Raw genomic sequence first — 12499 nt, forward strand, 5'->3', positions numbered from 1 at the left:
GTCTCAAAAAAAAAAAAAAGATTCCCCTGGGTGTTTGGAGAACAGGCTGGGAAATCACAGGAGGCTTCTGCAGTTGTCTGGGCAGCGGTGGTGGGTTGGCCTAGGGAGGTGGTAGTGGAATAGAGACCCTGCTGCGGGATGACTTGAGGGAGAAGACGGCGGACCCCAGGGTTCGGCCTGCGGGCGACGGAAGTGGCGTTTACTGGGCTTAGGACCAAGGAAGAGGCAGGACCAAGACGCTGCACACGGATCGCACGAGGAGCCTGAGGACCTCCGGGAGCCCGAGAGCACAGCGGCCCCGTCGGCCGGGGAACGGTTTCCGCCGGGAGCATCGAAGAGCGGACCGGAAGTGGGGGCGGAAGTGCATTGCGTTCAGGCGCCAATTCCGAATTGGCTGACGGATGACAGCGCGGTGGAGGCGTTTGGGCCGGAGTCGGCGGAGTTCCTGGGGATCGCCGGTTCTGGAGGGCTCCCCGCGGAGACAAGTGAGCCGCGAGTCGCTGAGATCCTGCAACGGGCCCTTTACCAAGCAGCTCGCGGGCGACTCGCGGGTAGGTTGCGGCTCCCGAAACTACGGCTCCCGGCAGGTCCCGCGCCGCGGCGGTGGCTGGGCCGGGCCGGGCCGCGCTGCGCTGCGTCCTGGGGCTTGTGGTTCCCTGCGCCCCTGGGCTCTGGGCGCCGTGGCGTCTGCGGAGCCAGTGTTCGGCGGTGGGTCATGGGGCGGGAGGGTAGGGCCGTCATTTGGTGATTAGGCATCTGGTCTGCTAGTCCAGTTTCCAGGTGAGACTGAGACCCGGAGATGAGTGACTTGCTGAGTGCGCACGGATTGGCACCGCAGGATACTCGTTAGTTTGGCTGCACTTGGTTGTCTACCTGCGCGGGGCGGAGACTAGTCCCCAGCGAGCGGGAGCAAAGGGTTGGAGACACGGGGCAGGAGGTTTAGACACTCCACTCTGCACGGTGTGCCTCGCCAGGCCGAGAAGCGTGCTGCTAGGTTTTTAACTTTTCATGCTCTTGTGGAAGTAACTGAATCATTGCAGGTAGAGCTTGTAAAACCGTGCCCAGCTTGGGCTCCTGTTATTTTTGTGAACCTGGTCACCTCTTCCAGAGCAGGATGGAGTTGTGTGGGGTGGAAGAAGGCAGGGCTCACGCATTCATCATCTTCACCCCCCCCTACCCAGAGCTCCTTGTGATGGGCTGTAACAGGCTTGCCTTCTGACCTTCTCCATGGGGGGAGTTGCTGAAATGCCTGGCAAGGTATGGTGTGGCCTGGTACCCCTGGAGGGCTGTCTGCAAATAGAGTCTTGTCGTCTTCCCCAAGTCTGTGCCACAGGGATTCTGCAGAGAACATTGTCTCCTAGTGCTACGTGCCAGCATCACATACCTGGAGTGGCCGAGACCCTGAGATGTTCAGAGGGCTTTTTGCTCACAGACCCAAACAGCCTGCCTCTCACCGACATCTGTGCCCTCCTGAGAACAGTCTGATATGCCCAAGATAATCCTGAATGGTGTGACAGTGGATTTCCCGTTCCAGCCGTACAAATGCCAAGAGGAATACATGACCAAGGTCCTGGAATGTCTGCAGAAGGTAGAGCTGCCACCCTGAGGAATTTATACCGGGACACCAGTCAGTATGGGCGGAGCTTCAGCAGGGGCCGGATGTCCCTCTCCCCTCCTGTCCATTTCAGCCCGGCCGCGCTGTGTGGAAGACAGTGTTAACGCTCTAGGTGGGGTGGGAGAGACAGTGGACAACAGCGACAGTCCTTGGTGGTGATAGGCTTGGGAGTGCCTTGGGGGCCTCTCTGAGGAGGTGGCATTTAGGAAGCATTTCCGGTAAAGGGGCAGCTGGTATCCAGCCCTCGCTTTGGGAGGTCTTTGAACCTCAGGGGTGTGCAGGGAGGTGGAAGTGGGGCAGGTGCTTTCTGCTGGGTTTCTGAGGTGCCCTTGTACCCTGCTCATACTCCCTCCCCGAGTTTTCTGCTCAGGCTCCCATCTGAGAGCCGGTATGTAGGACATCAGATTCGGTTCAGATAGGACAGTGTAAACGTCTGGATCTAGAAACTCAGAGCAATTTCCTATTTTGAGACTTGACACCTAATTAGTCATCTTACTATTTATATTAACATTTTAGATAATGTTCTGCGAATTGTTTGCTAATGAGGGCTGAATTAACCCAGAGCCTTTGGGGTAAGAGTGGAAAATATCATGTGGACTTAGCTGCAGTCCCCTGGGGCTTTTGCCCCCCAACAGTGGACCACATATCTGCTGAGAGCTGCCCCAGTCGTCACCGGGGGCTTGTCTCAGGGTGGGGTGCGTGGCTTCACCTCTCCCTGCTTCCTCATAACCCTGCTCCCAACTCCATTCAGAGAGTGAACGGCATCTTGGAGAGCCCCACGGGCACCGGGAAGACACTCTGCCTCCTGTGCACCACGCTGGCCTGGCGGGAACACCTCCGAGACACCATCTCTGCCCACAAGATTGCCGAGAGGGTGCAGGGGGAGCTTTTCCTTGATCGGGCCTTGTCGTCCTGGGGAAATGCTGCTGCTACTGATGGAGACCCCATAGGTGACCCTACTTCCCAGGGCTCTCCCGCCTTGTGTGTGGGGATGGAAGGGGAGGGATGGAGCTGGGGAGGGGCTGAGCCCCTGGACTAAAGCCATCTCTCAGGCCGAGCTGGAGCAAGGAGAATTTTGTAGCTGCCATATCATTTCTCACCATCCTGGGTATAAGCTCAGGGTTGGGGCTTTTTGCTGAATTAGGGCACTGCAGATACCCACTTAGCCCATTTCTGGTACTTGAGCGTCTGGGGTGTTAGATTCCTGGCCACCTACAGGGCCGAGTTAGCCCAGTGCTGCCTGTGTTACCCCAACACGTGAGAACACTGTCTCAGACATGACCCGTTGTGCCTCCTTGTTCCTGGGCAGCTTGCTACACGGACATCCCGAAGATCATTTACGCCTCCAGGACCCACTCACAGCTCACGCAGGTCATCGGTGAACTCCGGAACACCTCCTACCGGTGAGTTAGGCGGTTCACACCTGCCTCGGGGCTGCCAAGAGGGACCTGGCGTGGTGCCGGGCCCACTGCTCCTGCTGCGTTGTGGTGGATGATGTTCTTTCTGGCCTCACCTGAGAATTGCAGCCTGTGGGTGCTCAGGGGTAGAGCAAGGCTGGGCTGTCCTCTGCGCCCATCACACGTGAGACAGCAGCTGTGTGTGTGCGTGTTGGCCTTGGGCTGGCTCCCTGGGCTCCTGCCAGGTCTGTTGTGTGGGCTGTGGGTGGTCAGGAGGACCAGCGCCCCGTGCAGCTTCGCATGTGGAGGGGAGGAGCCCTGCCCTTGTCAGAGCTCGGTGAGCCTTGGTGTCCCACCCTGGTTCCTCTGCAAGGGAGCCCAGGTGACGGGGCACTGTAGAGCCCTTGAGGCCTGTCCCTCCTGCCCAGTCCCTGTCTTTCTCCTTGTCCCCTCCTGAGCTTGGGCTGTGTTCCAGTTGCGAGTCTCACTGCCAAGTTTCTGGTGGGTCTCCATATGGCTGGACCACACTGTGGCCATCTGTTCTTGGAGGTAGTTCTTTCTCCACCCTGTGGTTCTGTCTCCTGCCAGGCCCAAGGTGTGTGTGCTGGGCTCCCGGGAGCAGCTGTGCATCCACCCCGAGGTGAAGAAGCAGGAGAGCAACCACGTGCAGGTGGGTTCCAGGGTGCCTGCCGTGGCCTCCCAGCTTCTGCCAGGCGGTGTGCTGGGCCTTCAGAGCCCCAGGCTGTGCCGCAGCAGATGCTGCCGCCTGACCCCATGCCCCTGCTGGGCTGGGCTAGGGGTTACGGGGCACCTGAGGGGCAGCAGGGGAGGAGCAGGTAGGGGTGGCTCTTGGCCATCACTTGAGGGCGCTGTGTGCCCTGCTCTTTCTCTTGCAGATCCACTTGTGCCGCAGGAAGGTGGCAAGTCGCTCTTGTCACTTCTATAACAATGTGGAAGGTGAGAAGCCATTTGGGGAAGCCAGGGTTGGTGTGGACCAAGGGCTGAGCTTGGAGGTTCCTGACCTGCTTGCTCTTGCCCCGTGGGGCAGGCAGTGCAGCCGTGTCCTCAGCACCGTCTCCCCACTTGAAGGGCCCCGTGTTAGCATGGAGTGCGGAAGAGCTCACGCCGGGTCCAAGGACTGCCCGCTGGCAGGACTGGCCCCTGGGAACTGGGGCTTTGGGAGGCTCCCACTTTTTCCTGATACGAGGCGCTCCCTGTGCCCAGACGCTCTGCACAGATGGCAGGGTTGTGCCGGACAACTGCTTTCTCTGCCAGGAGCCTGGACTTGCTGTGTGTGCTGGGCAGTGGGTGCCCCCATGACCAGCCCCTGAGTCGTTTTACAAGACTCCACTGAGGGAATTCTGGAACCCGAATCCAATCTCTCCCCAAATTCACCCCAAGCGTTTCCCCTTTGCGGGCATTGCCGTGTGCCCTTTTGCTGTAGCAGATCACAGCACTGAGCGTGACTCCAGGCTGAGTCCTGGGAGTCCAGCCTGGGGTGGCCTTGGGGCCCCGACAGATTGCCTCACCCAGAGATGGAGTGGGTGAGCACACGGTTAGTGACAACAGTCTACTGTGGGCAGCTGCCATAGTAACTACAGGTGCCCACAGCCTGTGGAGGGCCCAGAGTTGGGGGCTGGCACCAGTGCCCTTTCTCCAAGTCTGTCTTTCTACCCACGTGGCTGCCCCTCCTGTTTGTCAAGGACTTCTGGGCTCATCTCAGGTACCCAGAGACGGTGGCAGGGCCAGCCTCACTATGGTGTGGCCCTTACCGTTTCCTGCACCCCGAGGGCAGCACGTCGGCAGTCAGGGCTATATGGCTCAGGGGGCTTGAGCTTTTCTGGGATCAGGGTTCCCTCTGTTTCCTGTCCCAGAGTGTGAGGGCTGGGGTGACATGGCCCTGGAGCACATACGAGGTGTCGGCAGTCTTGTGGGACACCGTCTGCCCTGACCTGTGTTGAGAGTCCAGCGTGCCAGGGCTGAGGCCCTCGAAGCTGCCATTGGTGTTCAGGGTGGCACTCCCCTGCCAGAGGCCTGAGCTGGGTGGTCCCCCAGGACCCAGCACCAAGTGTCTATGTGCCTGCCCCGTGGAGAGACAGGGTGACTGCAGGGAGGACCCCAGCTCACTGGGAGTGTGTCCCTTGTCGCCTTCTTGTTTGCTGTGTTTTGGTATGGTGGCCCTGATCTGAGACTGTCCAGGCCGCCGGGCATCCTGAGAAGGGGCCATGTGCCTGTGCCCCCAGGTGCCCTGCTGGGAGCTGCCCCCTCCGATCTTGGCGGTGCCTGGAAGACAGTCTGGGCCAGGTGGGCCAGGTGTGTCGTTTGGGAGCTCTCCATAGCTGTCGTTCCCACTGTCCTTGCCTGGCTCCAGGAGGGACACCTGCTGGGCATCCCCAGGCCGACGCAGCAGTCCGTGGGACAGCAGGGAATGCTAAGCAGGGGCTTCGTCGGCAGCCGCCCTGAACAAGGGCAGCTGTCCCTGTGCCCCGGCTGGTCCTGGCCCTGGTGGGGAGAACACTGGCCGCTTTGTGCTGCTGCTTCTGTCCGTGTCGGGTGGCCCCGATGGTGTCCGCTCCCTTCCCCTCGGCCACCCCTCCACTTAAAGCCCTCCCACCGGAGTCCTGCCCTTCACAGCCCCTGGCACCGCACATGCATGTTTAATGGAGCCGTCACTCACAGCCCAGGCAAAGGAGGTGGGAACAGGTACCCTGTTTGCCTGTGCTGGCGGCCTTGGAGCAGCGCTGCCGGGAGGGCTCCAGCCAGCCTTCCAAGCCACTTGTGGATCAGCTCCCTCACTGCCACCTGGTCCTCCCCACAGGGTCCTGAGCAGGGAGGGGCCGGGAGCTAAGCGGAGCTTTGGGCCCCCAGCAGCAGAGACCCCGCTAGTGTGGGTGCACATGCCGGCCCCCTGGGCGGTGGACCCCGTTCCCACTTCACGGAGGAGAGGAGGACCCGTCCTAGCTGGTCTGTTGCCTTCTGGCTCCATCCTCCTTCCCCTCAGTCCTGTGCGCTCAGTCCCCAGCCCACCCTCCGGGCTTGGGCTCTCTCAGTGCCTGGCCTGCTGGGGGGTGGGGGTCGTTCAGCTTGGAGACCTGTCTGCCCCTGAGGTGGGATGTGAGGGCGTGGTGTCTCCAGCAGCTGCCCAGCCCGGGGTTGCAGCCCCCGGAGGGGCCCAAGGGGAAGGGAGAGTGTATTTAGGGTGAGTAGGGGGAGAGCTGCAGCCCTGTGAAGACCTGGGGGTGGAGCAGTGAGCACAGGGATGGCTGGGGGCTGGGCCTTGGCCCCCCTTCTCGCCCCCTCCTCTTTGGTCCCTGCTCTGCTGCCGAAAGTGCTGGTTGGCCGTGTTGCTGAGGGGCAGCTCTTCCTCTCCTGCCTTCCCCACTGTCTGGGGGCATTTGGGGTTGGTTCACTGCTGGTGTGTGTGCCTGCGTGTGTGTTCTGGCCTCTGCAGGAAGGGCTGGGCCTCATCCCGCCCGAGGGGCCCAGCACCTGCTGGGGTAGGTGGGCGGGATGCAGCTGTGATGGATCAGGGAGCTGGGGAGACCCCGTTTTGTGTGTGGCTGCCCTCAGACCCCGGGCACTTGTTAGGAAGGGCTCTGGCCCTGCCTGTCTGCGTGTCGGAGGCTCTGCAAGGGCTTCCTGCCGTATAGTCTGGGGGCCTGTGCCGAGGGGGAGGGGAAGGACGGCCCCCCACCTCCTCGAAGTCCTCTCTGGCTTGGGCCTCACAGCCACCACAGGTAGTGCCCATTCTTGGGGCTGCCAACCTGAGGAAGGGGACGGACCACTACTCAGCTCCTGGGCAGGAGGAGAGGTGGCCTGGCCCCCACTGTGATCAGCGGGCAGGTGGCTCTGCCTTGGTGCCCCTGCCCTGAGCCTGGCTGTCCTTTAGGCGGAAACTCCGGGCCTGCTTTAGTTGGCAGGGAACCGAGCGACGGCGCTGCGAGTTACAGGACTTGGGTGCCTCTGTGGGCTGGGGTGACAGGCTGAGGGGCTGCTCTTCCCCTCCCCAGAAGGCCACTCCTGTCCCACCTTGGGGCCATCCGTGTTGGAGAGGATGGGTGGGACCCTCGGGATGTCGGTTCCATCTGTGATCGACCCTGAGCCTGGGCCCCTTGCCTGCCTCCTGGGGTGCAGTGCCAGGCTCCCTTGGGATTCCTGGGCTGGGGGCCTGAGGGCCCAGCTGGGTTCTCGGCGGTGCGTCCACAGGCGGCAGACACCCCACACTGCCCTCTGTGTGGGAGCCTTTCTGTCCTGGGCACCCCCCTGGGGTCTGGGTGACTCACAATGGGCCCTGAGAGTGTGTTTGCTCCTGCCTGGTGCCTGCAGGGAAGAGCCTGGAGCAGGAGCTGGCCACCCCCATCCTGGACATCGAGGACCTGGTCAAGAGCGGGAGCAGGCACAGGTGAGGCTGAGGCTTCCGAATCCGTCCACGGCCGGACTCCCATGTGTGGAGGCCACGGATGTGTCTCTTTTCTTTTTTTTGATTGCTCTTATTTGGAAAAATTGGGTTTTTTTGAGACAAGGTGTCGCTCCGTTGCCTAGGCTGGAGTGCAGCAGCACAGTCACAGCTCACGGTAACCTCGCACCCCTGGGCTGAGGCTCCCAAGCAGCTGGGACTACAGGTGCGCACCACCATGCCCGGCTAATTGTTTCATTTTGTGTACAGACGGGGTCTCACTGTGTTGTGCAGCCTGGCCTCAAACTCTTGGCCTCAGGTGATCCTCCTGCCTCGCCCTCCCAAAATGCTGGGATTATAGGCGTGAGCCACTGCGCCCGGCCTGTCCACCTTTATAGCTTCAAGGATTGAAGTTGTGATCAGAAAGAGTTTCTTACATCGAGGGAAAAAGTTGTACTTCTTTAGTGTTTGTATGTTGTTTTTTTCCTAATGACCTCTGTCTAGGAATAGGGTTGAGGTGTGTTTGGCTTTTTTCTTTTTGTTTGTTTTGCACAGAGTTTTAAAACAGGTGGTACATTCACATGGTTGAAAACTCAGGTGGGCTCCCTGCCTGTCCCCAGACACTGGCTTCCTGCCAAGGCCCCACGGGCAGGACCAGGGCTCCTTCCTGGCCAGAGGATGTGGTGGCCCTGAGTGGTGGCTGTGCTTCCTGGCACCCTGCACTCTGCACCCCTGCGTGGGGCGCTCACAGCATCTTCTCTCCCGCAGAGTGTGCCCTTACTACCTTTCTCGGAACCTGAAACCGCAAGCTGACATCATCTTTATGCCGTACAATTACTTGCTGGATGCCAAGGTGAGGACTTCGTCTTGTGCAGCTGCTAGTTCCTGCTGTCAAGAGAATGTCCGGGCTCAGGAGGGGCCATTCAAGCCTTTGCTGGCTCAGGCCCTTAGAGCAGCAGGTGTGGGTGGAAAGACCCGCCTTTGTCACTGGTCAGGGGCTCAAAACCTGGCCAGACGCAGCTGTGAAGAGCCAAGGCTGTGGGTCAGTCCTGAGCAGCCTGGGAGTGGGCGGGCTGGTGGGAGTGAGGAGACGCGGGGGGTGCAGCCCCAGACCAGGGCCCACCCTGGGTCCTGCCAGCTCAGCATAGCGTCTCTCGGGTCAGACCGGGGGAGGCGCAGGGACCTCGGGAGCCTGAGCACCCTGTGCTGCTGTCCTGCTCGTGCCGTGCTCACCTGCAGCCCTTCCTGCCCCTGCTCCTTCCGTTCTGCATGGGTGGGAGCACGCCCCAGTGTTTGGCGGCTTTTACTTTCACGCCATGGTGACATTGCGGGTGATGTCCTTTCCAGATACCTTTGTTCATTCTTTCCTTCCTGCGGTGGGTGTTTATCAAGAGCCCCCTGTGCTAGCTCAGCACAGCCGGCCTCACTCGGGTGGGGCTTTGATTCTGGGGCCCACAGACAAGAGGAAGCACTTGGGCTGTTGGCACTGAAGGGCTGTGAGGGGAAACGGAGAGGGGCGGGGCAGAGGTGGCGCCAGGGGACGGGACGCGGAGGGGCCCAGGGTTGGAGAGAAGCCCAAGGGAGGTGCCTGCAGGGGTGGACGCTGGGGTGATGGCAGAGCCCTGTGGGAGGTGGCCATGCCCTGGAGAGCAGTGTCAGATTTGGGGCACAGCGTGCTGGTGAGCTTTGCCGCGGTTGGCGATTCTTCTAGCTCAGTGCTGACTTCCGGTGGGAACCCACTGGAGAGCTCCTAAAAACACAGGGCCCTGCCCTGGAACAATTATGTCATAACCGATAAACTGATTCTGATGTTTTTGTGGAAATGCAAAAGCTTTAAAAGAGCTTTGAAGAAGAATGAAGTTGGAGGGCTCGTCCTCCCTGGTTTCGAGGTGACTTGAAGCTGCAGTAACAGGGCAGTGTGCCCTGGCTTAAGGATGCACACACAGCAGGGAGCAGACAGCCGTCCACATGGACCCACACGCATGTGGTCACTGGTTTTCACCAGATATGCCAAAGTCATCCAGTGGAGAAAGGAAAGTTGGTTTTGGTTTTTCAAAAAATGGTGCTATAGTAGCTGGATGTCCATTTGGAAGAGAACACCTTTTATTCCTCATACCATGCTATAGAATCCTAAATGGAAAGCTAAAACTACACATTCTGGAAGGAACATGGGGGAGGTCTTTGCAACTTTTGGGTAGGCTGAGATTTCTTAGGTTGGACATGCAAGGCCTTAGCCATAAAGAACAAATTCAGGCCGGGCGCGGTGGCTCACGCCTGTAATCCTAGCACTCTGGGAGGCCGAGCCGGGTGGATCGCTCAAGGTCAGGAGTTCGAGACCAGCCTGAGCAACAGCGAGACCCCGTCTCTACTAAAAATAGAAACAAATTAGCTGGCCAACTAAAATATATATAGAAAAAATTAGCCAGGCATGGTGGCGTGTGCCTGTAGTCCCAGCTACCCGGGAGGCTGAGGCAGGAGGATCGCTTAAGCCCAGGAGTTTGAGGTTGCTGTGAGCTAGGCTGACACCACGGCACTCACTCTAGCCAGGGCAACAAAGTGACACCCTGTCTCAAAAAAAAAAAAAAGAAGAAGAAATTCAAAAATTGGACTATACCAAAATTTAAAGGTTCAATTCTTTAAAGGGTTAGGAAAGTTAAGAAAATTAAGTGGGAAAGTTAAGAAAAGGCAGTCAGAAAGGGAGAAAATGCTTCTGTCTTTCAAAGGGCTTTTCTTCTTTTTGTTGTTGTTGAGACAAAGTCTCACTGTGTTGTCCTGGACTACAGTGCTGTGTTGTCATCACAGCTCACAGCAACCTCAAACTCCTGGGCTCAAGCGATCCTCCTGTCTCAGCCTCCCGAGTAGCTGAGACTACAGGTGTGCGCCACGACACCTGGCTAATTTTTCTATTTTTTAGTGGAGAGGCGGTCTTGCTCTTGCTCAGGCTGGTCTCGAGCTCCTGAGCTCAAGCAATCTTCCCGCCTCGGCCTCCCAGAGTGCTGGGATTCAGGCATGAACCACCATGCCTGGCCTCAAAGGACTTTTGACCAGAGTGTGTAAAATGCTCTCATAACTAAACAAACAACCCAATTAACCCCCGGGAAAAGATCTGAACAGACATTTCACCAAGATTGATGAAATGGCCAGTTTGGCATGTGGAAAGACTGCCAGCATCACTGGGGACCAGGAAGATGCAGATTAAAACCACAGGGAGCTAATACCACACTCCCACTAAAATGAATGAAGTTAAAGAGACTTAAAATAAATGTTGGGCGAGGATGTGGAACAACTGGAGTCCCATCCGTTGCTGGTGCGTGTGTGGCGTGGTGCAGCTGCTCTGTACACAGGTGCCACGCGGCCCAGCCCCAGAGACGAAAGCTGTGTCCAGAGCCTTGGACGTGCACTGGGACTACAGCTTTAGTTACGGTCGCCAGAACCGGGCAGCAGCCACGTGGGCCCACCGACAGGGGAGCAGACAGATCCCGGCATGTCTACACCATGACCGCCAGCAGGGAGAGGGCGTGAGCTGCTGGCCACGCAGCAGCGTGGGGGCTGCAGCCTCAGACCTGCCCACCCAGAGGGTCCGGCGGGGAGGGCTCTGGTGTGCTAGAAAGGGCAGGGGACGGCCGGTGGTTACACAGTGCACACATTTGTCAAAACTCAAACCTATGCCTAAAATGAGTATTTTGTTTTATGAAGATTAAGCTTCAAATTAAGAAAAATACCAAAGCTGGACCCCACCCCGGGTTGCCTCTGTCACACTCTGGGTGGGGCCTGCGTGCTGGATTTTAGATCTCGCTGAGTGCCATGGTCGGGCTCCCCTGGCTTCCTTGGCCCCAGTGACCACGGCCCTGCCCCTCTGTGCTGTGAGCCTGTCTCCCCAGGACAGGCCCGACGTCAGGTTGCTGGTCAACACCAGGCAGGTGTGGCCAGGCTGCTGTCCCAAACCACCCTTGGCCAGCTGCGGCCCCAGCAGCCTGGTGAGAGAGGGCCTTGCCCCATGTCCTCCTGGCAGCGGTTGTGGCCCGTGCTCATGCCTGCCTTGTGCCTCTGTGCCCTCCCTGCCCTCTGCTCTTCCAGCCTGCACTCAGTGGGCCCCTGCCCTCCTCCACTCCAGCCCCGTGTCCTTTTCTGTAGAGTCGCAGGGCGCACAACATCGACCTGAAGGGGACAGTCGTGATCTTTGATGAAGCTCACAACGTGGTGAGTCTCCACTGGCCTCTGTCCTATACGCCGCTATTTCTCCCGGCTTTGCTGAAACCATCGCGAGCCCTTGTGAACGGGCCCTGTCCAAACCTGAGGCCCTGGGCTTCTGAACAAAGCCCCCCCCCCCCCCGCCCCCGTGTGCCTGCTGCCCCTCCCGCTGGTCAGATGCCTCTCAGGCTGGGCAGCCGGGCCGAGGATGTGCCCCTCACCAGACCCTTTCTTTCTGGCTGGCCGGTGGGGCCAGCCTGGCCTGGGGCTCTCTCCCCTCCCTGCTCTGTCACCAGAACGACCACAGGCCCGTCATCTTTCCTGCAGTGTCCCTGGGCCTGGGAGTGCTGCTGTGGAGAGCCACGGTCACGTTCCCACACCAGCCACGGCACAGGGCTGTGTGTCCCCAGCAGAGCTGCTGGAGAGCGGTGGCTGGGGTCTGCCATGCCCAGCCGCGCTGGAGCCTGGGTGGGGCTCCGTGAGGGCCCCGGCCTCTCGCTGCAGGGCCTGGTGCCTGGGACCTCGGTGTCCCGGCCTCTCGCTGCAGGGCCCAGTGCCTGGGACCTCGGTGTCCCGGCCTCTCGCTGCAGGGCCCGGTGCCTGGGACCTCGGTATCCCGGCCTCTCGCTGCAGGGCCCGGTGCCTGGGACCTCCGTGTCCACCCTCGGCCCCCATGTGGTTCCAGGAACTTGCTGCTGTGGGAGATGATGGGCCAGGTCTTCTGACTTTCGAGAGAAGCCGGAAATCTAGATTTTAATTGGGAATTTTACAATTAAGAAATGTCATCAACTCAAGTAAAACAGTCATTTTTAAACATTGGTGTGGGCCAGACGGACATCTCTGCACCCGCTTGAGACCTGGCCCTGGAGACCGCGGGGCTTTGGGGGACCTCGGGGCATG

General features: G+C 59.5%; 1 protein-coding gene across 4 annotated transcripts in view; it reads left to right on the plus strand.

Moving 5' to 3' along the window:
- Positions 1-367: 367 nt before the first annotated feature.
- Positions 368-12499, plus strand: part of RTEL1 (regulator of telomere elongation helicase 1) — a 33706-nt gene continuing 21574 nt past the window's right edge. For all 4 annotated transcript variants that reach the window (XM_045529378.1, XM_045529379.1, XM_045529382.1 and 1 more), the window contains exons 1-9: positions 368-551; positions 1322-1588; positions 2367-2565; positions 2925-3018; positions 3601-3682; positions 3909-3969; positions 7339-7414; positions 8177-8261; positions 11543-11608. In XM_045529378.1, coding sequence (XP_045385334.1) covers positions 1487-1588; positions 2367-2565; positions 2925-3018; positions 3601-3682; positions 3909-3969; positions 7339-7414; positions 8177-8261; positions 11543-11608 — 765 coding nt within the window. In that variant the 5' untranslated portion in view covers positions 368-551; positions 1322-1486. The remainder of the gene's footprint in view (positions 552-1321; positions 1589-2366; positions 2566-2924; positions 3019-3600; positions 3683-3908; positions 3970-7338; positions 7415-8176; positions 8262-11542; positions 11609-12499) is intronic.

Source organism: Lemur catta, chromosome 17 (genome assembly GCF_020740605.2).
Source record: "Lemur catta isolate mLemCat1 chromosome 17, mLemCat1.pri, whole genome shotgun sequence".
Classification (NCBI taxonomy): domain Eukaryota; kingdom Metazoa; phylum Chordata; class Mammalia; order Primates; family Lemuridae; genus Lemur; species Lemur catta.